The sequence below is a fragment of the Tachypleus tridentatus genome, chromosome 6 (assembly GCF_004210375.1).
Source record: "Tachypleus tridentatus isolate NWPU-2018 chromosome 6, ASM421037v1, whole genome shotgun sequence".
Lineage (NCBI taxonomy): Eukaryota > Metazoa > Arthropoda > Merostomata > Xiphosura > Limulidae > Tachypleus > Tachypleus tridentatus.
In genome coordinates, this window is record NC_134830.1 from 46,394,341 (window position 1) to 46,418,713 (window position 24,373).

A 24,373-nucleotide genomic window follows, 5' to 3' on the forward strand; every position below is an offset into this window, starting at 1 on the left:
ACTGATAAATAAAATATGGTAAATCCAAAATGTCTCACTTAAGGGGGATATTTAACCACCATTGAGGGATATATTTGTCAACTTGATTCAAGCTTATTAATTCATTTAAGAGGAATTTTGACTGTTCCTAAGGGATATATTAAACTGCTTGACCCATTTGTTTTTTTAAGGAGAATTTTGACCATTACTAAGGGTATACTACACTGTCTGGCTGAAGCCATGTTTTCATTTAAAGGAAATATACTCTTCAAAAAAAGAAACGCAAAAGGCAAAATATGAGACACATTGTTAACAAGTTTATTCCGGGTAGTTCTGTATGACGTGTGAAAATTTGCACATTCACTGCTGAACATCCAAAGTCTGCAAATGCGAAGTCCACGCTCACTAGGTGAAGTTTAACGTCAATAACGAGTATGCCCCCCATGAGCATCAATAACTGCTTGGCATCTCCTGCCCATGGAAGTGATGAGATGACGAATCACATCCTGTGGAATGGTTGAGGTTGTCGCCCTCGCAGACGTCGGTCCAACTCGTCCCAAAGATGTTTGATGGGGTTTAAATCTGATGATCTGGAGGGCCAGGGAAGAACGTTGATGTTGTGGTGTCTCAAGACAGTGGTGATTCGGGCTGTGTAAGGATGGGCGTTGTCATGTTGAAAAACGTTGTTGACGTTCACCATGATGGGTTGCACATGGGGCCTAATAATCTCAGTTGCGTACGGTCTGATCAGAAATCCTACACAGCCCTGGTATGGTTGAGGCAGTAGACATTGCAGTGGTGGTCCTATCCCGAAGGTGACATAACTGGATGTTGCGATCTTGTGCGGGCGTGGTCACACGAGGTCTGCCAGATCGTGGATGGTCACGAGTTGATCCATGTTGTTGGTGACGATTCCATAGCCTTGTGATGGTACTTGGGTGGACATTCACAGCTCTGGCAACATCTGATTGAGATTCGCCTGCTTCCAAGCGATCAATGGTTTTGTTGCGTTGTGCTTCAGTCAGTCTTGGTGTAACTGTATTGTGTGTTGGTGGCTTAACACTGAGCTATGGAAACCGAGAACCTGTCACTTTTATAGGGATTTTGCACATGTTGCACTTGCAGATCTCTCAAACAAATTTATTGGACACGCATGCGTTTTGGCGAAAAATCCGATGTTTTCCTCCGTTTTCAAAGTGCACAACTTTTATTGTCATTTTGGTCTGACAATCAGTGCCTTAACACGTGTAACATCACATACTCTGAGCTTGTAACATTATTACATATATTTCTCTTTAAAATAACAAAAATATCCCTTTTGCATTTCTTTTTTTTGAAGAGTATATTTACCATCAATGAGGGATATATTTGCTTGACTTAAAGCAAAATGATTAATGTAAGAGGTGATCTGAATTATTGTTAAGGGATACATATGACAACTTGGTTAAAATCAATTCATTCATTTAAGAAAGATTTGGACTATTAACAAATGACATATTCCCTGCTTGACTGAACCCCATTAATTAAAGATACTAATTTTTATGAGAAAAAAATCTACTAAAGTAAATACCCAGTCATTGTGCTATTGTATCATCACAAAAATTAACATTAAAAGCTTGCTAATACCAGAAATATAATAATAAACATGTAAATGTTCTTAAGTTGATTTAGTGTAATTAAGTTCTATCTAAATTATTCTTCTGAAAGAGATACTTTCAGAAATGTCTGAAGTAAAATATATATTAACAGACAATATTGTTAACACAAGCATTATAAATACCTGAGAAGATAAATTAATGTTGAAAACTGAATTTATGGTTTTAAAAGAATTTATTAATAAAATTCAAATGAGATTGTGATGACTGAAATAAGTTATAAACATGATAATACATTAAGCAACTTTTTGACAGCTCTAAAAAAAGTTGTGATAATTATATAAACAATGATCTATTAGTTATTGTATAAATCACAGAATAATACATATAACCTTAAAAAATTAATATTTATTGCTATAATTCAAAGATTTGGTTGGTTCACATAGTATGTTGTAATGGCCTTTTTTACTTAAAAAAACCTACTGAAACTGAAAAATTTTTATGTGAAAGAATTTGTTTCTCAGGTGAAAGAACACTTCATTTTTGAAGTCCAATGACTTCAAGTTATTCTAATAAAACTGCAGTTATTTTCACATGCTAACTGGAACACTCAAACAACAACTTCCATGTGCTAAACTTTCAAAGTTTATTTATTAGTTTCTTTTGTTTTTGAATTTTGTGCTAATCTACAAAACAGCTATCTATGCTATCCATCCCTAATTTAGTAGTGAAAGACGAGAGGAAAAGAGCTAGCTAGTCAGCACCACCAACAAACAGTGGAATTCACTGTCATATGACTGAAAGGGCAAGAATGTTTGGTTGGGTAGAAATTTGAACCTGCATCCTTCAGATTCCAAGTTGAGTCCCTGTACTTTCTGTCCATACCAGGCCTACCTTTAAAGAGCAACAGTATTGAAAAACTGTCTAACTTTTAATCATACAGTAGCAAGGCTATATTAAACAACAGGCAGAAAGTTTATTACACATTCCAATAAGGAAAAAGGATGAGAATGAGGTGGGTGATATTAAGCATTATTTTGTGTTGTAAACAACTGGCATTTGTCTAAAGCACCAGAATGTTTTGAACAGAATTGACAACTGGTTGCATACACATATATTTGCTCATAATGCTGTTTAACAAACATCTGTTGTTAGGTTTACATATAACTTGTCTATGAGCACCAAAAACAACAAAAGTTTATAGAAATATGTCAGAACATTATATCAACAAAGACTAATGAACAACAACTAACAACTTTGAGGCAAAGTTGTTTTTAAAAAGAAACAATAATCTAGTCTGATAGTAAAAGATTTAAATAATGTGTAGGTGCATCTACACTAAAAACATATGAATTACCTTGATTCTGTGGGACAGTAAATGCTGTTTGAGAAGACTGTCCAAGGTTTAAAATAATCTCTGGTAAACTACCACTTGCAGATGTAGCATATACAACTCCATGCTGGGCATGGTACATGACTGTGCCTAAATAAAGGGAACAGGAAAAAAAATATGCATTTTATTGTTACAATAACAATGTAGTGTGGATTCTGTAATAGATAAATTTCCACAATCTGTTCTACTAACTTTAGTAATAAGATGAATCATATTTCTAACAGTAAAGATCAGGAAAAGGGAAAGACGTGTAGTTAACCCTAATATTTATTGATAAGGTAAGTTACTTGGGAGGCTTAGACATTTGGGATAATTTAATGATGAATTTTTCTTATACTGTATGCCAAAACGTTTCTTGTATCTTTATACCATGGGCTGCAAATTCTTTACAATAACAATTCTTTTACAATATGTTGCATTTTGCTCACTGCAGCTGGGGTATGAATTATTGCAGATCTCTTCTTGGATGGTTCTTATGCTTCATTTGATCCACATTTCTTTGTTTTCCAATGCTAGTAAGTCACAGGCATATGTCTATATTAAGAATTCTAAATCCCAAACTGGAAAACATTTTTTTTAATCTAAACATATGTATATTTTTAGATTAGAAAGGGCTCTCAGTTACCTTTCTCAAAAGTGATCAATTTTTGGTGGCATCATCTTATGTACAAAGTGCCACATGATGCCAAAATTCAGTTTTGATACATGCTGTTCTATCACTTCATACTGGCTGTAGTTGTTGCATGACTTGCTAATTTTTACGTTCAAACTCACTTTAGCACAATGCACAATCCTCTGTGATTTGATAGTTTCCACTGTTGAATATAACATGTAGCTCAAGAGAATTCTTACTTACCTGGCATAACTGAAAGTTCTTGTGTACTGGGAACCATTGTAACAGCAGTAGGTTGTGATGCTCCTGAACTGGAGGCTTGACTATTTGATGTCCGAACTCCTTCGTTATGTGATAATGTGTAAAAAAGGAAGAAAAAACCTTTTAATCAATTTAACCCCAAAACAGAAATATTAAATGTATAATAATTAAGATCAACACATATAGGGAAATATGGGAAGTCTTGAATAGATATTGGTCATTAGTTGTACAGTGGAACCCCTCTAAAGCAACCACCTTTGGGACTGAGACAAACTGGACTGATTAGAGGGGTTCCACTGTACATAATTAGGGATTATGTAAACAAAAAAAAGGAACTGTGATTGAATGACCGCTTTCAAGGGGTGACCGAATCTGAGGGGTGGCCACTTAGAGGGGTTCCACTGTATTTGCTTCTTGATTAATTGATGGGCCCATTAACAGATTAGTAAGGTGTTCTTCAAACTGTAGTGTACACTCCTCTGCTCACACATCCTGCTATAAGGAAAAAAGATAGAGAGTGAAAAAGAAAGAAAGAAAGTACCCCATAAGCTGAAAGGTGGGTAATAGCCACTTACCTTCTCTCTGGTCAGCAGACATTTTTAATAGCTTTCTCATTACAAATATAAGGTAAGTAAGTTTACTGGAGATGGATATTGAACCTGTGATCCATGAAACACTACGTCATGCTGACCCCAAGCTGAACATGTTTGAATTTTAAAAAACATTATAATGGAAAAAACTGAATTTCAGTACCTCCAGTGAGCAGATCAGATAGCCCATTATAAAGCTTTGTGCTTCACAATAGCCAAACATAATGGCAATATTTTAATTAAATGGATAGTTGCAATAACAAAAATAGTGACAACTAGATGATCTAGTTTTGATCAGTTGTTTTTGAAACATGAACCAATTTTATCATAAAGTTTTAAGAAGCTATTAATTTATGGGATGCTAATAAATGTAATCAATTAGGTCACTTGGCTCAACCCTTGACCACATGGGAGGCTTGACCTATCTTTGAGTTTTCTTGGTTTTTTAAGAGATGATACTGCTTACCACTTATAGGAAATTATCAATACTGTTGAGGCAGAAAAATATCAAAATGTGGAGGGTGTGAGTTATGATACTGTTGAGGAATTCATGTATTTATTTTTTCTGTTTGAAAAGTATTTTCAAAAATATCTGCAAGATTACAAAGTAGCTTATTTCAAAAAACATAAGAGTTGACTTGCTATGTAGAAAATGGACTGCCAAATATTGTAAAGATAATAATGGAGCATAATGCTGTATACTTAATTTTCAAAATGGTCACCTTGGAAGGCTTAGTTATGGTCATGCTTCCCCCACCTAGAATTTAAGTTGCTGGAAAACAACAGTAGAAAAGGAGTTATGAAAACCAAATAATAAAACAAGAATCTCTGTAAATTCTGTGTCTCATAGTGAATGTTCAAGTTGTGTTTCTTTAATCTGAATGAAACACAGGCTAGAGTTTTGCAAACACATAATTTATTCAAGATAAACATATTCTAACTCTTATTTGTCATTTCAGAATGATATTCCTTCAGAAACCAAAAAGGCAATGTAAAAAACATTCACCAGAAAGAATGAAGTTTGCAATTAAGAAAGTAGTTATGTAGGATTAACCATCAGAGCTGCTGCCATGAACTGTGCATCACATAGGAGTGTGATGTTAAAATATATAGAGATGACATTTGAAAATATTTAGTGAAGACTTCAAAGCTTTATGACAGGTTTACATCTAAAACTACTTGCCAATCTATGTGCCTGTATGGAAATGCAATCAACATAAAAATACCAACAAAAAGTGGGAGGTAGGTAAACTTGCCAGCTGTGGCTCATTCAGATGTTCATGTGCAGACATAAGTATCTGTAACTGAGAAAACTTGAAGCTATCAGACTGAGAATAGCAACCAGGTTCAATAAAATAAATGTTAGATTTTTTTTTACCAACCTTAAAAATGATATAGAGAAATGCAAGTATAGTCCTGAACCAATATATTAGTTAAAAGAGGTGTGAGCAAAGTGAACAAACTTGGTAAAATAATTTCAACAAAAGGAGAAAACAGGTAACTGTATTTACATCTAAGAAGCGAGGTACCATAGTAACAGTGTAATTTTCTACTACTTATGTTCTTCCTCTTAGGAAGGACATTGAAATGGGAGATTTTATTCTTGTAAAACTTTAAATGAAAACAAATGCATTATATTTTGTTGCAACAGTGACTATAAAAGAACCAATCCCAAATGAATATGAAATTATGTTTCTGAGAAGGTATACATCAGGTTATTCCTTACCTTGAATGAAACAATGTGTCTTTAAAAAGATATTATCAAGTAACCCATTCAATTTGAATTTCAATTCTTTTCTTTCAAGAATGTAAAATAACTACACATGAACCTCAAAGAAATACCTCCACATGTTGAAGTTTCTTTTCTTTATTTTGAGAGGTTAATTAGTGTATAATTTTTAGAATTAATATTTTTCTTTGTAACATGCATAAATGTTCAACTTTGAAATAAAACATTTTAATTCCCATAAGTTTTTATTGTTCAACTTATTATTTTCAACTTGGGTTAAGCCTTCCTAATTCTTTGTCAAGACTGCTATACAAAAGGACAAATGGTATACAAAACTGCTTTCATCCTTGGATAGGAAGAAAAAATAAAAAATTAAATATTTATTACAAATATGGACAAGGTTTCCCAGATTTCCATACCTTTTATAAATGACTAAACAGAATTCAAAACCACTGAAGATACTGGATAAAATTTTGTAACAATATAACACTGACATTGTAAAATTGTGATATATGTTACAAAAAACAGATGTACAATAATTCATACCAAGTAAAAATCAGAGTAAACATTATTACATTATTAGTATACATGTCAAAAATTAAAACTGTTAGAAATCCAGGTATGTACCCAAACAAATTAAAATGTTCTCTCTAAAAGGATTAACTTTGTAACAGAGAACACATATGACAATAAATTGTGATAAAAGTCAGTATGCATTCTGATTGTAATGTAGCAGATATACACAATATATTGTATAAATCTAATTTAACTTTTGGCAAGAAATCAGGAAAGATCTGCAAGGATGGCTCTTAGATTGGAAGGGGTTATTATATAAGGATAAGCTAAAATCCACTGACTTGCTTTTACTTGATAAAACAATAGCTGAAAAGAACAAATAAAGTATTTTAATACTGTTTAAGTTTTGGAATTCACAAGTCCAGATGTTAGTTTAAAGTGTTGAAGACTCAAATTTCAGATACAAGACATGACCCCAGTATGCCTCTAAAGAAGAAAGGTCCACCTTTCAAAAGTGCTCAGCTTATAAGGTTTTTATCATTTTATATCAACACTTATTGAACCTATATGCTTTTTCAACACCATGAATGACTCCAGTTAAGGTGGTATTACTTTTCTTAAAGGATGTTTGGCTTATTAAAATATTTTGCCTTCATATGTAACAGAAGCTCCAACATTGATAAAGTTTAACAAAAGTCTGCCTAAGCATCTCAGATATAAGGGTTGTATATACTGGGTTTCTTTATGCAGTTTGGAGTACAGTGGTATTAGAAAATGGAACATCTTAGATGGGATTAAAAGCTCCTCATTATCCCTTGGAATAAACAAATAAACTGGGATACTTATAAATAATAGAGAGTACCTGCAATAGAGGCTACTGAACCTTGAGGAATCCTGTACACTGTCTGAGTCTGTGAACTTGAGCTGGTTTGCTGGCTTGTGCTGTTCTGAGTGGTTGGTTGAAGATTACCCAGCTGTAAAGCTGTACCTGAAGGCACAGTCCCACCTAAAGCAGTTTAACTTAATCATCAATACTGAATTTTAATTAAACTACTACATCTCAAATGAGAAGTATTGAAAACAGTTGCTTCACAAAAAATGCATATTTATTCTCTTTTCATTTGCACTTAATTTCACTGAAGCCTGCTGAACATCTTTGTACTTATTAATGATAGTTAAATTACACAAATACTATACTCCATTGTCCCTTAAATAAGAAGAGTTTCTTCCTAGTAATGGACAGAAAATTGTGCTGGAATATTTTATATTACATTCTTTAAATAGCAAATACAAACAGGACCTTAGACTCAAATTTTCCTGAAACATCTATTTCAGATTTATAGCAAAAACTTCTTTAAATTACTTGTTTATTTATTCAATGTACACAAATCATGTCTCTGTCTCGTTTGAATTACAAACATACCTTGTCTGCTTTGATTAAGTCATGAGGTTAAGGAGGTAGTGTTGATACTGTATTCTAAATGGTTTAGCCTGTGTTAGAGAAATAATGCTTTTTTTTTATCATTCCTGAGAATTTATCACACTGAACAACTGTCAAAGATCAGGGGTGTTGTCTGTGTGAGAAATATAAACTAGTTGTTAGTCACCTGGAGCCAGTATTGTTGCAAAATTGGCTGTCTGGGGGAGTTGCATGGAAATAGTAGGTGAAGTGGTCCTGGAGGAAGAGGAACTTGTAGTGTATGTTGTTCCTAATGATGAGAGTGCACTCTGTGGTAGGAGAGGCAATGAGGTGATAGGGATTAGACCTGGCATTGAGGATGCAACTGTTAGCACAGGAGGAGACAAGGAGGCATTTGCACTGCTGCCACTAGATCCTCCACTCTGTACACCAGTATCTGGACTCTTTTCTGAGCACCCAAGAACTCCCTGCAATGCGAGTCAAAAAATGTCATTGTAATTTTTTTGGTGTCATCAAGTTCCTTCTTTGTAAAAAACATATTTTTATAGTTAAAATAATGTATTGCAATGCAATACAGAGGCTAATCTGTAGGCTGTACTAAAAACAGCTCTTGTAGGTAGTTTGAAATTATTACTTTTATACAAAAATGGAGCTTGTACAATATAAAAAATACAAACTTTGAACTCTCACATACTACAAGGGTGTAAAAAAACAAAATATCATTCTGTAATTAAATCATGTGGTAAAATATATTTGTATAATCAGAAACCAAAAAAATCTTAAAATTGTATATCATCAAGTTTGAACTAAAACAGAATTTTTCACTCCTTACATATGAATTAAATATTAGTATAAGAAAAAGAATTTGACATAGACATTAATAAAACAATATTCAATGAAGTGTGATAAACATTCACAAACTAAAGGTTTTGAAAATTATTCAATATAAAAAGTAGGAAAATGATAAAAAGCACAAATATTTATATAATAAACATCAAAACTATATTGACACAAAAAAGCCTAAAAAATTAAAAACTGTATAACTTTATACATTGTGAAAATGAAATATGTTGATTGTGAAACTGTATTGACAGGCAAAGAGTTATATAATGGGCTATCTATGCTATATGTGGGTATCTTAAACAAAATATTTACATGACAAAATAAAAACAGTATTAAAACTAGATCATATAAAAAGGTGTGAAAATTACATAAACAAATACAAAAGAAATTTATATATCAGAAATATAATGCATAAAAACTTGTAGTTTGTTGTGTTTCTTCATAATGTCATTATTAAAATATTTTTCTTAAAAGATACAACACTTTAAGCCATCTGAAATACAACAGCAACAAAATTGGAAATACTTAAAATTAAATTAGCAATCACACAGCTCACTTCAATGTAAATTTGCTGTTACTTCACACATAATTTGTGCAGCTGAGAAATATAAGCAAAATTTAATTTTTTTACTAATGCACAGTGATATACAAGGACTCATACATGAAAAATTTGTATACAAAGGTTCCTCTAAGTATAAAAACAATTATTTATACCTTTGTTGCAGTGCTAAATCATCCTACTTATTTGAAGGATACATTGTAAGTGACTAAAGTCTTATTGTTAAACTCGTATGTAATCCCATTCTCAAGTCCTTATGTATCAGATACAAGGGTAGTACCCACTTCAAACATTTCTTCTAACAAACACTGATAGTGAATCTGACTGAAGTCAAAATATATTTTAAAAGAAAAACAACACACATAAATAGCTTAATGGTTTCAAGTAGTATACTAACACTGTAAGTATAACATATTTTATTTATGTTTTCTTTTCTATGGTGGCTGTAAAAATTCATTTTTTGTTTTATACAATTGTCCATGAGATACAGTTATTCAAGTCTTGACTTAATGTTTTACCTCACATGTCATAGTGATGAAGTGATCAGCTTTTGAATAAATATATTCTAAGCATAAATATCTAAGTCAAAGCAAATTTGTTTCTAGCTCTGTGTTTCCCACATCACACGAGTATGCCACAAATAAGATGGTAATATGCCACTAAACATTCCACTTTTCTACAGACATTTTAATAAAATAACCAATTACAGAAGTATGTTAGAGGAACTCTAATGAGGTAACCAAATGAAAATATAATTACAAATCAGTTTATTTATCACTGCTTACTTTGCTATGTTTTGTAGTTTCAGGTGTGCCTTGGAAAAAAATATGTTTGGAAAACACTGAGTTAGTTGATACAGAAAAGAATTCACTGAAATGTTTTTTTTTTTGCTTTGATTAATATATTTAATGATTGTTCCAAAAACAAATTAAATTTGATTTTCTTATTTCCAAAGTATCAAACAGATGCACATGGCAACATGATTTACACTATGCCTTTCTTGACTGTTTAAAGTAATATGTAAATAAAATACAGGGTGTTCGGAAAGTCACTGTGCAGTTTTGAAAGCAGTGATAACAACATTCATTCAGTCTATTTCAAGCCAGCAACTGATAGCAGTGTTTAGAAACAAAATAAGAAGGATCCAGGCCTGTATTGATGCCAATGGGGTTTACTTTCAACATTGTTTATAATTGTCATACATATTTACCTCCTGTATTCTATATTGAAACATGTCTGTTAATAAATATATAAGTGCACAGTGACTTTCCAAACACCCTGTAGTTTCTTTGACCATTTTCTTCATGAAAAAGCAGTTAATTTTGAGATATGACTAGAAGCTTCAGAGTCTTCGTCAACTTAAAATCTTTATTGCATTAATGATATGTTCAAGAAGATATATCCAGCCTCACTGCAATGACTAATTTTTGGGCTGTGGGGTTCTCTAACTTCACCGAAGCCTCTTCCACATTGCAGAAGAGAGCATTTATTCTGTCTGGCTTGGGGTGTAATTACAAGTTTGTTGTTGCTCTAAAAACCCACTGTGAAACTTTTTCACTTCCATGGAGATCACCAAAGACTCCCTTCTATTGTCCTCTGGTTCTACACAGTTTAGTAATTTGGCTATATGAATATTTCTCTTAGGACAAAATGATTACTGACCATGTTTTGGGATGAGATTGGTCAATACAGTTCACTTTACATCTGAAACAGATTTATCACAGGGTATGCTATTGAGCTATTACATTATTTGAGGAAATCAGTAGTTACAGATTCACCACGTGAGAATTGGAGTTCAATTAAAACCAGTGGCACCATAACAAAAATTTTAAATATATTTATTCAAATCACATCAAAATCTACAGACTTCATCATCACCAATCTGCAAAAATAAAAAAAATATGTACAATGTGTAAAAATATATATTTACAAAATGTATGGAATAAAAGAAGTATACAACTGTTGTTTCTGTCTTTGTTCAAAACCAGTAGTTGACTTACCTATATTTTTGTCATCTGTAAACAATCCTATGTATTTAATATTTGAAAAATCAAGTCCCAAATTTTAGCACTGGTAAGTCTGTAAACATATCACTGTTCTACCAAGGGGACAGCATAAATGCAACATATTACTTATTTTAGCTCAATTTTTTAAACAAAATGCTGCTTAAAATTACACATTTTGTTTGTGATACTAGTACTAGCAGGAATGTTTAAAACTATGATCATGCAAAAAAATTAAAACTATTCAATACACTTTATTTCTATGCAGAAAATACAAGCTGGAATTGTTAACTTTTCTTGGTTATAGTCACCGTTATTACACATTCTCAAAAATCACTAAGGTAAACCACCAGGACCACTAGACTCATAACCTGAGGGTTGCAGGTTTATATCCTCATTACATCAAACATACTCACCCTTTTAGCTTTGGGGGCATTACAGTGTGATGATAAATCTCATTATTTGTTGGTAAAAAGAGTAGCCCAAGAATTGGTGGGTGGTAATGACTAGCTGCCTTCCTACTAGTCTTACACTGCTAAATTAAGGATGGATAGCACAAATAGCTCTTCTGTAGGTTTGTAGGAAATGAAAAAACAAACGACCAGAACACTATATTACATTTACCTTAAAATATTAATTAGACGAGCAGTAAATTTAATAAAGTTGTGCCATATTGTTATTAGTAATAATATTTCCTAAAATGCTAAAAAGTTCATACAGAAATGATGTAATGGTGCCATTTTAAAAAAGAAAGGAAAGAAGTTGCACTTCTATAAACAAGAAATGATGCTAGTTGTGCCATCTTGTAATCAATAATAACTTAGCAGTGGATTCACGATGGAGAAACTGAATATAACATAATGATTGGTTTATTTTACTTTTTTATGTTATATTGTGTTATAGTTATAGTAATAATCACCTCTGTAACATAATTTTCAGATTTTGCTGATGATAGAATAAGTTATCAATAATAACTTTAAATGTTTAGGTATCTGTGAAATACAAACAAGAAGCACATCTGTCTCAAGGAAGACTTGTCAGTGGTGTGTTCTGTGATCAGTAAAAACATTTTCTGAAAGAGAAAGTCTGATGTAAGGTGTGCACTGGCTTATATTTTAGCTAAAATACTTTAATTACCCCTCAGGTACTTTTTTTAAATTACTTTTAATTTTGTTATTACCAAATCACCTAAGAAAGCATTATATTTATTGTAGTATACTGAGATCACCACAGAATTGCTAACTTTATGGATCAAACATTACAAAAGAAATAAGCCAATGAAAGTAATGTAGAAGTAGAGGAACATATATCGTATTCCATCAATAAGTAAACAGAGCTACAAGAGTAGATAAAGCTCTAAGATACATAACAAACTGCATGCTAAGAACTACTTAGCATAAATGTAGATTACAAATCAACTTTCATCTGAAACATTTGAAAAAACTTGATTCTTTAAATAATTACAAATTCAAGTAGCATACAAGTTAATTTTTTAAAAAATCATTTAAACTAAACTTGTATTTCATAATAACAAAAACTATGTTAATATTGCTTAAAGAACTTAGAAAAGTACAGAAGAATTACATATCCATTTGAAAACTTGCCATATATGAAAATATTCTCAGAAGTTTATTCTCAAAATGAGAAATTGACATAAAATATCTGATTCTATGTATGTGTCAATTTGATAAAACAAACATGTATAGAGTTAATTTGCATTACTTGTTTGTTTGTTTGTTTTTGAAGTTGAGCACAAAGCTATACAATTGGCTATCTGCTCTGCCAACCATAAGTATCAAAACCCAGTTTCTAGCACTGTAAGTCTGCATGCACACTGCCGTGCCACTGGGGACATTTGTCATCAGTTAAATTATATTTGAATCATGTAATATTATTTTAAAATTAAATTCATGAAGCATTATGAGTATCACTAAATATAGGGCAACATATAAAATGGTCAAATCCATAAATTTTTTCAACATGTATATGTGTGTGTATATATGTATGTATATATTTTAGTGAAATTAAACAAATATGTGTAAATTAAGTTAAAGTATACATAATCATGAGAAAGGGCTGCATTATAAACAACAACTCCCAATCTCTGATTCATTATATTATAACCATAAATTTTTAAATGCTAAAATAAAACACATTACAATTAAAAAATTAAGCAAAACATGCTGCATTTAAAAAAAAATCCTTGTACAAACTACAATGTGGGATTACAAAGTGTATCCTAGGTTTTGAAGGTGACTGAAAAAGTAGGACGAACATTGCAATGGGAAGACACCATTTATCAGTCTTAACCTCCAATTTGCTAGTCTCACATAAGAAATATACACAATTAGACTAGAAATTTTAGTGCCTCTACCATATTGGGAGCAGAAATGCTAACATAATGAGGTTTCATCTTACTTACCACCAAATGGTAGTACCTTATTTCCCTTATTTTTATCTTTCTACCTTTATCTTTTTCTTATTTTTATTTTAACTTGGGAGAGTAGTCACCTTTCCACAATTGTGATATAGATGTGGGACATTGTGGGCTTAAGCACCCACATCTCACTCTCCTAATTTCTAATCTAATTGTGCCTGTTTCTCATGTAAGACTAACAGATGGTGTATCCCCACCTCAATGTGGGTCCTACTTCTCAGTCACCTCCAAAACCTAGGATACACTTTGTAATCCCACATTGTAGCTTGTACTCAAATAACTTTTTTAAAAAATGCAGGGTATTTTGTTTAATTTTTTAAATTTTAATGTGTTTTGTTTTGGCTTTTAAAAATTATGTGTGTGTGTACGTGTGTGTGTGTATATATATGTGCGTGTGTGTGAAAATATATTTTTATTACGGATATGTACATCAAGAAACAAATAACTGCACCAGCAAACCTTTAACAAAATGATGTATATATACACTCTTTATACTTTTCTATAAAGTAACTAAACCATGACTTATACCTACAGAAGGTAACTTTATTAGCTCAATATTTCGCTATTACAGCTTCATCAGGTGCTACCAGTACCATATAAATTTACTAACTAATCCAGCGGATGAAGGTGTAACAGCGAAATATTGATTTAATAAAGTTATATTTTGGAGGTATTGATCCTGATTTTATTTACGTTTATAGAAATGTTTTATAATAAACTCCAATTTGCATTAAACAAAGTTAAAAAAAAATGCATAATTGGTCTACGGCCATATCATCCAAAAAACTACTGGTGCTACAATCCATAACATCACAGATCCTAAGCCTGGCATGGCCAAGCGTGTTAAGGCGTTCGACTCGTAATCCAAGGGTTGCTAATTCGAATCCCGGTCGCACCAAACATCCTCGCCCTTTCAGCCGTGGGGACGTTATTATGTTACGGTCAATCCCACTATTCATTGGTAAAAGAGTAGCCCAAGAGTTGGCGGTGGGTGGATATGACTAGCTGCCTTCCTTCTAGTCTTACACTACTAAATTAGGAACGGCTAGCGCAGATAGCCTTCGATTAGCTTTGTGCAAAATTCAAAACAAACACAGTTCCTAACTTTTACTGAATTTCTAGATACTTTTATAATTTTTCATCTGTTGCTTTGATTATGTCTTCTATCTGCTAGACAACGTACCCCAAAAGCTTTTGGCTGTTTTGGCCAAAAACATTTTCACTTTTGTATAAATGATATAATTTTACATTGTTTTGTTACAGATTTGCTGGTGCAATCATGTATTTGTTGGTACGTATATCTATTATAAAAATGTTGTATTTCTATGACTATCTCGACATGGTTGTGCAGTTCTCAGTAATCTCCTTACACCTTTTGATGCAATACAGATAATTGTGAAATACATACACAAGCTTTTAAAGTGTCTCTCAATTCTTCAGCATCTTAAAATACTTAACATAATATTCATTTATCCCTCAACGTGTTATAAAAGCTTGACATGTTCTTCAACGCCATCTGTACACAAGAATTAGAAGACTGATCAGCGTAAATGCCAAGTACGTATACTTGTGTGAAATAAACCACTCTTGTACTTCTACTTGGCAGAGTTACAGTTACACTACCATGTGACGTAAATAAACTATCAAGAAAATACGCGAGGAATCAGAGCATGTAAATGAAAACAATTAACGATACAATGAAAACTAACAGTGCAAGCTGATAAAAAGAAATAAAACCAAAAACTAATGTAAAACATGCTTAATTATTTATTTACTAGTTTTGAAAACTCTTAATGTAGAAAATAAATGCATCGAAGCACATACTATGCACCAATCCATTTATGTAGTTATTTATGGAAGGGGAGCTACGTAAGTATTCGTCGTAAATTCACTTATGAATTATGCCCACAATGAAGACTGTTGAGACTGTCCAAGATACACACTTCAAAAAGTGTTAGCTTTTTGCTAGTAAACTCTGACTCATTACACGTGATCATTTGTTCTAAGCACGTCTCCTAGACAAGGTACCGTACAACTTCACTGTTAACATGACACCCAAACGTTTCGCACTTTTAGCTTGGGCGGTACACGTGGCCTTTCAACGGTGACCCTGGCAAAGGTGTATCTGGTGTGTTCCAACCTCATTTCGCAGACAGAATCCATTACCACAATGCTTTGAATGTGGGGTGAGAAAGTAGAACATGTAATTATCTATTACTAGATGTATTTCCACAGGGTATCCGAAAATGCTTTGTTTCGAGAGTAAATAAAACCAAAATTAAGAGTAAAAATGCTTTTATTTCTTGTTTTCGAGTTAATACGTCATGCTGTGTTGTAGCCTACAAAGAGTATAACTCCTCTCGTGATTCATGGCATACGCAAGTTTTACTGACAGTACAAATCGCAACGGAAAGCGTCTCTTATGTGACGGCATTTTATTAATTCGTGACCGACTTGTAGACAACACTTTGTTGCATAGTGGTGCGAATCGTTAAATAGATGATCACTCCCATGCGACCTCAGGCCCTCTTTCAGAGAAATAAAGATATTCTTTGTTATAAAATAGGTTTACGGAATACTTTATAAAGCAATCACGCTAAACGAAATATTCAAGAAAGTTAGAACAAATTAAAAAAAAGAAACGAGAAACACCTCTTATAAGAAAGTTACTTTTTTAATAATCACGTTCTTGAAAAAAAATATATATATAATGCTGAATATGCTTGTCTTGGTGATGATAAACTGAATCAAGCACATTGACTAAAGTTATCTGTTCTAGCTGTCCCTAAGTTTAAACTGATAAGACTAGATTTTACCAGTCAAAAGTAACCAATCATTATCTCTTGGTATACTTTAATCAAATAGTAGGAATTTACCGTCACACTTATAACACATAGACGGACCAAAGGCGTGGATTATGATTTTTTGGTAACGGAACAAAAACCGCAAACCGGTATGCCAACCACTTGATCACACCCAGTCCTTCATCTTATTAGAATGGTGATATCACGTCTTCATTTCCTCTTTTCTAGTCAAAGTAAGTTACACTTATAAGATTTGACTGATGTAAGAGCTTTGAAGACTATGTTTACTTTTTAATATACTAATCACACGTACATATATAACTATCTATATATAAACTTATCCCGTTTCGTATCATACAAGTGAATATGTTAGTTGGTGCTTATTTTATCTTGTAAAGCCTACTATGCGTTTAGGAACGGCTAGACTAAACTACGCTATCATACTAAATTTCGCATTCCTAGCCAAAAAACAATATAAAAAAGTAACATCCCCCCACTGCCTTTTAAAGTTTAAAATGTTGGGGCCACTTTCGATACTGAGACTCTTCGCTCTGTAAACTCCGCAAAAATTGTTCAAGGTTAACTTGTATATATACATCTGTCTTTTGTTTCAATATCCACTTTCTTTTAGCAGATTAATTATGTCTTTTGTTGTTATTGTTGTTTACTTCAATGGTGTGATAATAATTTCGCTTCTCCTTGTCCTGGTTTTGGTCTTATAGACCAGGGAGGGTCAGATTCGCTTGGACCTCTTCCTCCTGAGAGGATGTAACACGATTTGGGACGAACACACGCGCGCTAACTTAATTAATCTGTTAAATGCAAGAGAAAGACAGAGTCCCTCACCCTCAAGGTGACATCTCAGAGTTGGTAATAATCAATCTAGCGTTTACACTATAATTGCGTATTCACTCTTATATCCTGGTCGAAAAACTGCATCATGATAATAAATTAAAATATTTCTTTAAAATAAGTTAACGGTGCTTTATCAATGAAGATTTCGTTTTGAGGTAAATACAAATAAGCACTAAAAGTTATGCGTTTGCGAAGTGCTACGTAGACGTATTCGAAACTAGAAAGTATCGTCATTAGACAAGTGAAATATATATATTTATTATGAAATACAAAATAGGCCCTTCCATAAATGGAAGTCAAAAAACGAAGCACCCATATATTTGTTGTTTCTTTACTAAAACACGTGCCAGATAGCCCGAGAGAGGCATCTATGACTCACGTTTACCAAAAACGTTCCTTCCTTCTCAAACATATGAAGAGTTTAGCTCTCCAAATAGGCTTCCTTTCGACGTCAAGACTGTGACTGAAAAGAGCCACTGACTTTAAACTGTGTTACCTATTTTGGGCTTTCGATGTGCAGGAGGGTTTTTATCCAAGTCTACTGGTAAATGTATAAACGTTGATGACGTCTGTTCTTTAAAAACACAACACCAACTTTGTCTCACACGTCAACACTAACATCTTTAGTCCAGAAGTGCTAAATTAGATCGGTAAGTCTATTGAAAAATCCTAGAGAAACAGTGTAGGTTTACAAAATCAGAATTAGAATGTACAGAATAGACAATAAGTGGAAGCTCGCTCGCTACAGCCCCCCTCCCACTAGGAATGTGCATGGGTTATACCAAAACGTAGTTCTTACGTGTAAGATCTTCATTTCAAACTAGAGCCGCGAGCTTAAATATAGCCTTTTAAGACCTGGATCTCAGAATCCATATTTAGAAGATCCCTGCTGCATGGCAATTAGAAAGGGGAACCAGGTCGCGGAGCTACAGTGAGGTAGTTTACATAAGCCCATACAACACTCGGGGAACAATATTTAATATATATTTCTGAAACAGGTTCTTTGTTGTGGCTAACCCTAGACTTACAAAATTGATAAGAATTACAAAATACTCACTTCATATGCATAAAACATAAAAAATATTTAACTATGTGTTCGTTTTGTTTTAGCTCAAAGCTAAACAACGGACTATACACGTTTTGTCCATCGTGGAGAATCAAACCACGAATTTTAACGTTATAAATTCATAAACTTATTGCTGACACACCAGGGAAAGGACTCTAATAGCAATAAAAACAAATAAGAATGTTTGTTTTTAGTTTCTTTTATCACAAAGCCACACAATGAACTATAAGTGGACTGTCCACTTCAGAAAATCAAACTCCGGATTTTAGTGTCACAAGTTCGTTAGCTTACTGGTGACCCACCAGGGGACTCTTATGAAAACTGTTTGCTTTTTAGCACAAAGCTCACAATGAGCTATTTGGGTTTTGTCCATCGCAAACGAATCGAACCTCGGTTTTTAGCGTTATAAGTCCGTTAATTTATCGCTGACTTACAAAACGACAAAGTGTGAGATAATATTATAAATGTAAGATAAGCTAGATGCATTTTTCACGCACGAGACAATTATGAAGGGTTGTAGAATAAATAATCTTTAAAGTACAGATATCAAAAATACGAATGAATACCGCTGTTAGAACGTACAAGAACTAAAAATATGTAGATAAAAACCATAAATAAATCTACAAATGTTAAAATCTGTTGCAGGTTCATATAACCCCACACTCAGTTGTTAAAAAGCATCATTACTATTATTCACACACTCACATTATACGGCTATTTAGCTACATTATTATTCGCTTCTTCTTTGTGGATATTTGGGTATTTTTAAATACCCAGGAAGGTCAGGTGCACAAAACCTCTTCCTCGATCCCTAACTTTCATGTCGGCTACTACTATGTTGTTGTAGTGCTTTTGGGTCAGAGTAACCCACAGTAATCCGGCCCTTTTTGGGGCAATGTCTATGTATTGTCTTGATTTGCCCTTTTTTTCTTTTTTATGTATGTTCTATTTTTTTCCATTATTACTTTTATTTTTTAAAATTATATATATATAACGGAAAAAGAGAAAGAAGAAAGTAAAAAAGAAAAACATATTAATAATAATCCACATTATTGTCCTTACATCAGTTTGGTTTGTTTTGAGCTTCGCGCAAAGCTACAGGTGGGTTATATGCGCTAGCCGTCCCTGATTTTGCAGGGTAGGTAAGACTAGAGGGAAGACAGCTATTCATCACCACCTACCGCCAACTCCTGGGCTACTCTTTTACCAACGAACAGTAGAATTGACTATCATATTATAACGTCCCCACACCTGAGAGGGCGAGCATGTTTGGTGTGACGGGGATTCGAACTTGCGACCCTCGGATTACAAGTTGAGTGCCTTAACCACCTGGCCATGCCGGGCCTTTTACATTAGTTTACTAAAGCAGTCCAAATTTCATGAAATAAAAGATCACCAACACGAATAAAACACTTGAGATTTCAGAGTGGGCGTAGCTTCTAAAAGTCGAGGGAATATGGTATAAGTCAAAACGCTCACGTTCCAATCAAGCACGATGAATTATACAATCTTATAGGTCGTTTGATACATGTGAATCTGACAGTAAGAGATCCCTACTTGTATTTCAAAGCACCGGTTACAAGTAGGAGTTGATAACGCGAGTAAACCTCAATAATCTGTTTTTGTTTTTTAATCATTCCTTTCTAAGTTGAAAGTTAATGTTCTCACCTAAACATAACAAAGCAGTATCTATTTTAATTACCTCTCATCTGTGAATACGTGCATGTAAAAAATCTGGAAGATCATATACAGTGATATTAATTTTCTCAGTTGTCGAAATACTATCAGTTTGGTTTGAATTTCGAGCAAAGCTACACGAGGGCTATCTAGTCATCACCACCCATCGCCAACCCTTGAGCTACTCTTTTACCAAATAATACTGGGATTGACCGTTATATTATAACGTCTCCATGGTAGAAAGGGGGAGCATGTTTAGGAAGACGGGGATTCGAACCTGCTACACTTAGATTGCAAATCAAGCGCCATAACCACCTGGCCATGCCGGGCCCCGGACTGTACTATAACTTAATCCAATTCGTACAATTTGTGTACGGAAAATTAGTTAAAGACTATTTCAATACAAAACTGCTTTTCGTGCTTCAAACCTGCACGACGAGTTAGTTATAATACTACACAAACGACTTCGTCGGAAACTTCATGAAATGTGTGGTTATGTTGCTTTTAAATACACTTTTTCTCGAAACGTTTCTGCTAGCTCAGCGATAAGTCTAACTGTTTATAACTCTAGAATTCGGGATTCGATCACCGCAGCAGACACAGCGACGATTACCCATCATGTGGTTTTGCGTTAAACCAAAAGAAACCTCGTTTATTTGTTTTTTTCTGTACAGCAGATTTATCTCAGTCCAGTCCGCCGACGGAAAGGATTCCGCGAGACATTAAAGCTTCTTAAAAATCGTGGGGTAGCATCAAAATTACAATCAGTCTTATCAAATGAATTTACATGATCACATATGTATCTAAGGTAAAAAAAAAAGGAGGGTGAGAGTTTAAAAATAATTGTATATTCCTCTTTACGTTTTGTAGTGTTATTAATATATTTTATATATATTTCCGTATCATGATTTATATCAGCACATGTTAAGCACGTGCTACTTAAAATATTATTACTATACTACGTGTTGACTAAATAAACAAATATTAGTGTAAATTCTTATGTAAATACGATTATACTGTGTTAAATCACTTCTGTTCACAATCGTCAGTTACCGCGTGCCAGATTTCGCTACAGATATTTATGTTTTAAAGTGATTGGCACTTACCCGCCAGAGCGTTTTCATTTTAAAAGATTTCGTATTTCTCGAAATGGTCGGTTTAGCTAAGGCATATAACAAAAAACACAATAAACCGAAACAATGCTACATACACCTCCTGAGTTTTGTTACTTATGAATTACAATGATACCAACAAGCGCAAATCTTGAATGTTTTGTTCTTAATGATACAATTTTATTTCGTATACACATTGCATAAGCTTTGGGCTTAATTACACTTTTAATTGTAACGTACTGTAAATACGTAAAAAATTCAAGAATAACAACAGCCTTTTTAGTAATTTTACATTAACTATAGGTTAGGCTCAGGTTAGGTGGTTAGAGTGCTCAGCTCAGAATCTGAGAGTCGTGGGTTCGAACCCCCATCATACCGAACATGCTCGCCCTTTCAGCCGTGGGGGTGTTATAACGTTCGATCAATTCCACCATTTGTTGGCAAAATAGTACCCCAAGAGTTGGCAGTGGGTGGTGATGACTAGCTGTCTTCCCTCTAGTCTTCCACTGCTAAGTTAATAACGGCTTGCACAGATACCCCTGGTGTGGCTTTGTGTGAAATTCAAAAACAAAACGACAAAAAACAGAGAATATTTAATTGCAGCTTGTAAAGAAATAAAAGCTTCTTTTAAGTATTATGTAACTTCCCCTATATTTATTTCATAAACAGCTACAATTAAATAATGTATCGTTTTATGCTTATGTACTGTTGTTTAACTTGTCATTTAATACCCATGTTCTAATAAGGATGAATCCATTAAAATGATGGGTTTTATTATGAACAAGTTACATGGAAATTATGGCATTTTCTAGAGGCTTGACACTTTAAGTTTTCTTGTAAAATTACGACCTGATGAAATAAATGTTGACAAATTATTATGCTCAATATTTGATGTTTCCCAAAACAAACCTTTCTCATGTCTAAATCTCACTTCATCATTTCATAATGCATGTGTGCATCCATACACAATGGGCAAGACATAGTTCTGACAGACCACAAAGATATCCTCGTTGATATATTCTTTGCAAATATACCAATTAAACCCATGGAAATTAGGGATTACCTGACATTACTTGTGGCTGTATCAGTGACAGTGAGGATCAAACAAAGTACCAAGAACAGAGAAAACCAGCAGCAACTTCTACAAATGCATAGTTTCTAGAGATTAACAAACCTTGGAGACATCAAGCCAAGCTCAATACACCAGCAGATGTAGCATCACAAGAAACTTGACATCACCTATGGGATAGGAATATCAGTATCCTGCACATTTTACTAGATCACAGGTGTGACAGAATGGCTATTATTACCAGCATATCATAAAATTGAGGTGAATGTTTCATCTGTGATTATCATAAGCACTGAAAACAGACCAGTCCATGTCAAGTTCCTTTTCAGACTAGGAAAAGGTATAATCCATTTTGTCTCAATATCAGGCCCCAAGTTCCAAGTTGAGTATGGTCACCAATCTGGACGGAAGGTTAATCTTCATGTCAATAAGTGTAATGGTATGCTATGCACAAACTAGTATCTAACTTATCCTACACATGGATGCATGGTTGAACAAGAAGAGTGTTGGTCCATCTTCTTACAGTTCAGTACTTTCAGTAAAACCATCATTCAACCTAGTGAGCACCAACACTGAAAGAACTGCACTGATATTTGTGTTTCTCTTAGTTCAATATGTTTTGTATATGACCTTTAAGAAGTAAAAGAATTTACTATGATGGAAGTATGGATGGTATGTCTGTTTTTGACCTTTAGCCATGCAGAAGTGTATCATAAGACAATGATATGGATTCTGCATAGCTTGTTTCATAGTTTACTGTTCAGAGTACAAATGGAGACACATCTGGTACTAGCCACAGCCTTGTAGATCAGGAAACCAAAATCAATAATGCTGATACCATTGACTTACAAGTACCTATGTAATTCTGGTTTATAGTTTAATTATCTGTATATTCACAAGAAAGAATGAAGTATGGCCCACTTGCTGGAAGTGGTATGTCTGATGATAATAGGAAGAGAGAGGAAACTTCTTGCCATGAACAAAACATAGACACATTTGAAGTTGAAGCACATAAGTGTCAAGCCATACTTCAAAATAAATAGATGTTTTATAAGAGAGAGAGGTGACAAAAGACACTGGAATTACACTAATTCATACACATACCTGCTACATACCTCAATACAGTTCCACTGAACTTTTGTACCTTTGTTCTTTCCAGGTCATCTTGGAAGTTGTAGCCCACATAAGTAGAAGATCTGTGAATAACTTATGATGGATGTATGATCTAAGATTGATATTGATTCCTTCATAGAAGAAAGCTATTGAATTGGGCTTGCAATGCTCTGTAATAGTGACATCAGTTGTGTGCAACCAATGATGGAAGTAACAGTTTCATAGAACTTGAAGTATCATTTTTATAATATGTAATTAATATTAAGTATAAATCTCTGAACATGTTGTGATGGGTATTATTTTCCCACATTATCTGCAGTGTATATTTCAATGATCAGCAGTGTATAAGATGATGTACATATAACTAATAATAATACTATATACATATATAGAAACAAAGTTCAAAAACACAAATTCTTAAACAGTACTCAGACTACTAAGATCTTTTGCTATTTAACTGTAGCAGCAGAAAGCAAAGTTTCACTAGTGATAGTCTATACAGTAAAAACTACGTAGCACTGAGAGAATTACTGTGACAGTTTCATATTTTCAACACCATCTACATTTTAAAAGATATTTATGTTAAATTATTTAAAACAACTAATGTATTGAAAATTTTTAACTAACATCATACTACTCATAAAATTATCATGCCAAATTTTGGGTGTGTTGGTGTTTTTACAAATACAATAAAATTTTCATGCAGAACTTTGATTATGTTTTATAAGCACTATAAATT

At 33.4% G+C, this 24,373-nt stretch overlaps 1 protein-coding gene and 1 long non-coding RNA gene across 4 annotated transcripts in view; one reads left to right on the top strand and one right to left on the bottom strand.

Annotated features, from left to right (window-relative positions):
• Positions 1 to 24,373, bottom strand: part of LOC143252392 (uncharacterized) — a 54,454-nt gene that overhangs the window by 1,474 nt on the left and 28,607 nt on the right. For all 3 annotated transcript variants that reach the window (XM_076504430.1, XM_076504434.1, XM_076504433.1), the window contains 4 exons: positions 8,284 to 8,563; positions 7,539 to 7,682; positions 3,824 to 3,922; positions 2,932 to 3,057 (listed from right to left, as the gene is read on the bottom strand). In XM_076504430.1, coding sequence (XP_076360545.1) covers positions 2,932 to 3,057; positions 3,824 to 3,922; positions 7,539 to 7,682; positions 8,284 to 8,563 — 649 coding nt within the window. The remainder of the gene's footprint in view (positions 1 to 2,931; positions 3,058 to 3,823; positions 3,923 to 7,538; positions 7,683 to 8,283; positions 8,564 to 24,373) is intronic.
• On the top strand, positions 17,530 to 23,919 carry LOC143252394 (uncharacterized). The gene is made up of 2 exons (XR_013028973.1): positions 17,530 to 18,247; positions 23,681 to 23,919. It is a non-coding gene; the product is annotated as an uncharacterized LOC143252394 (long non-coding RNA).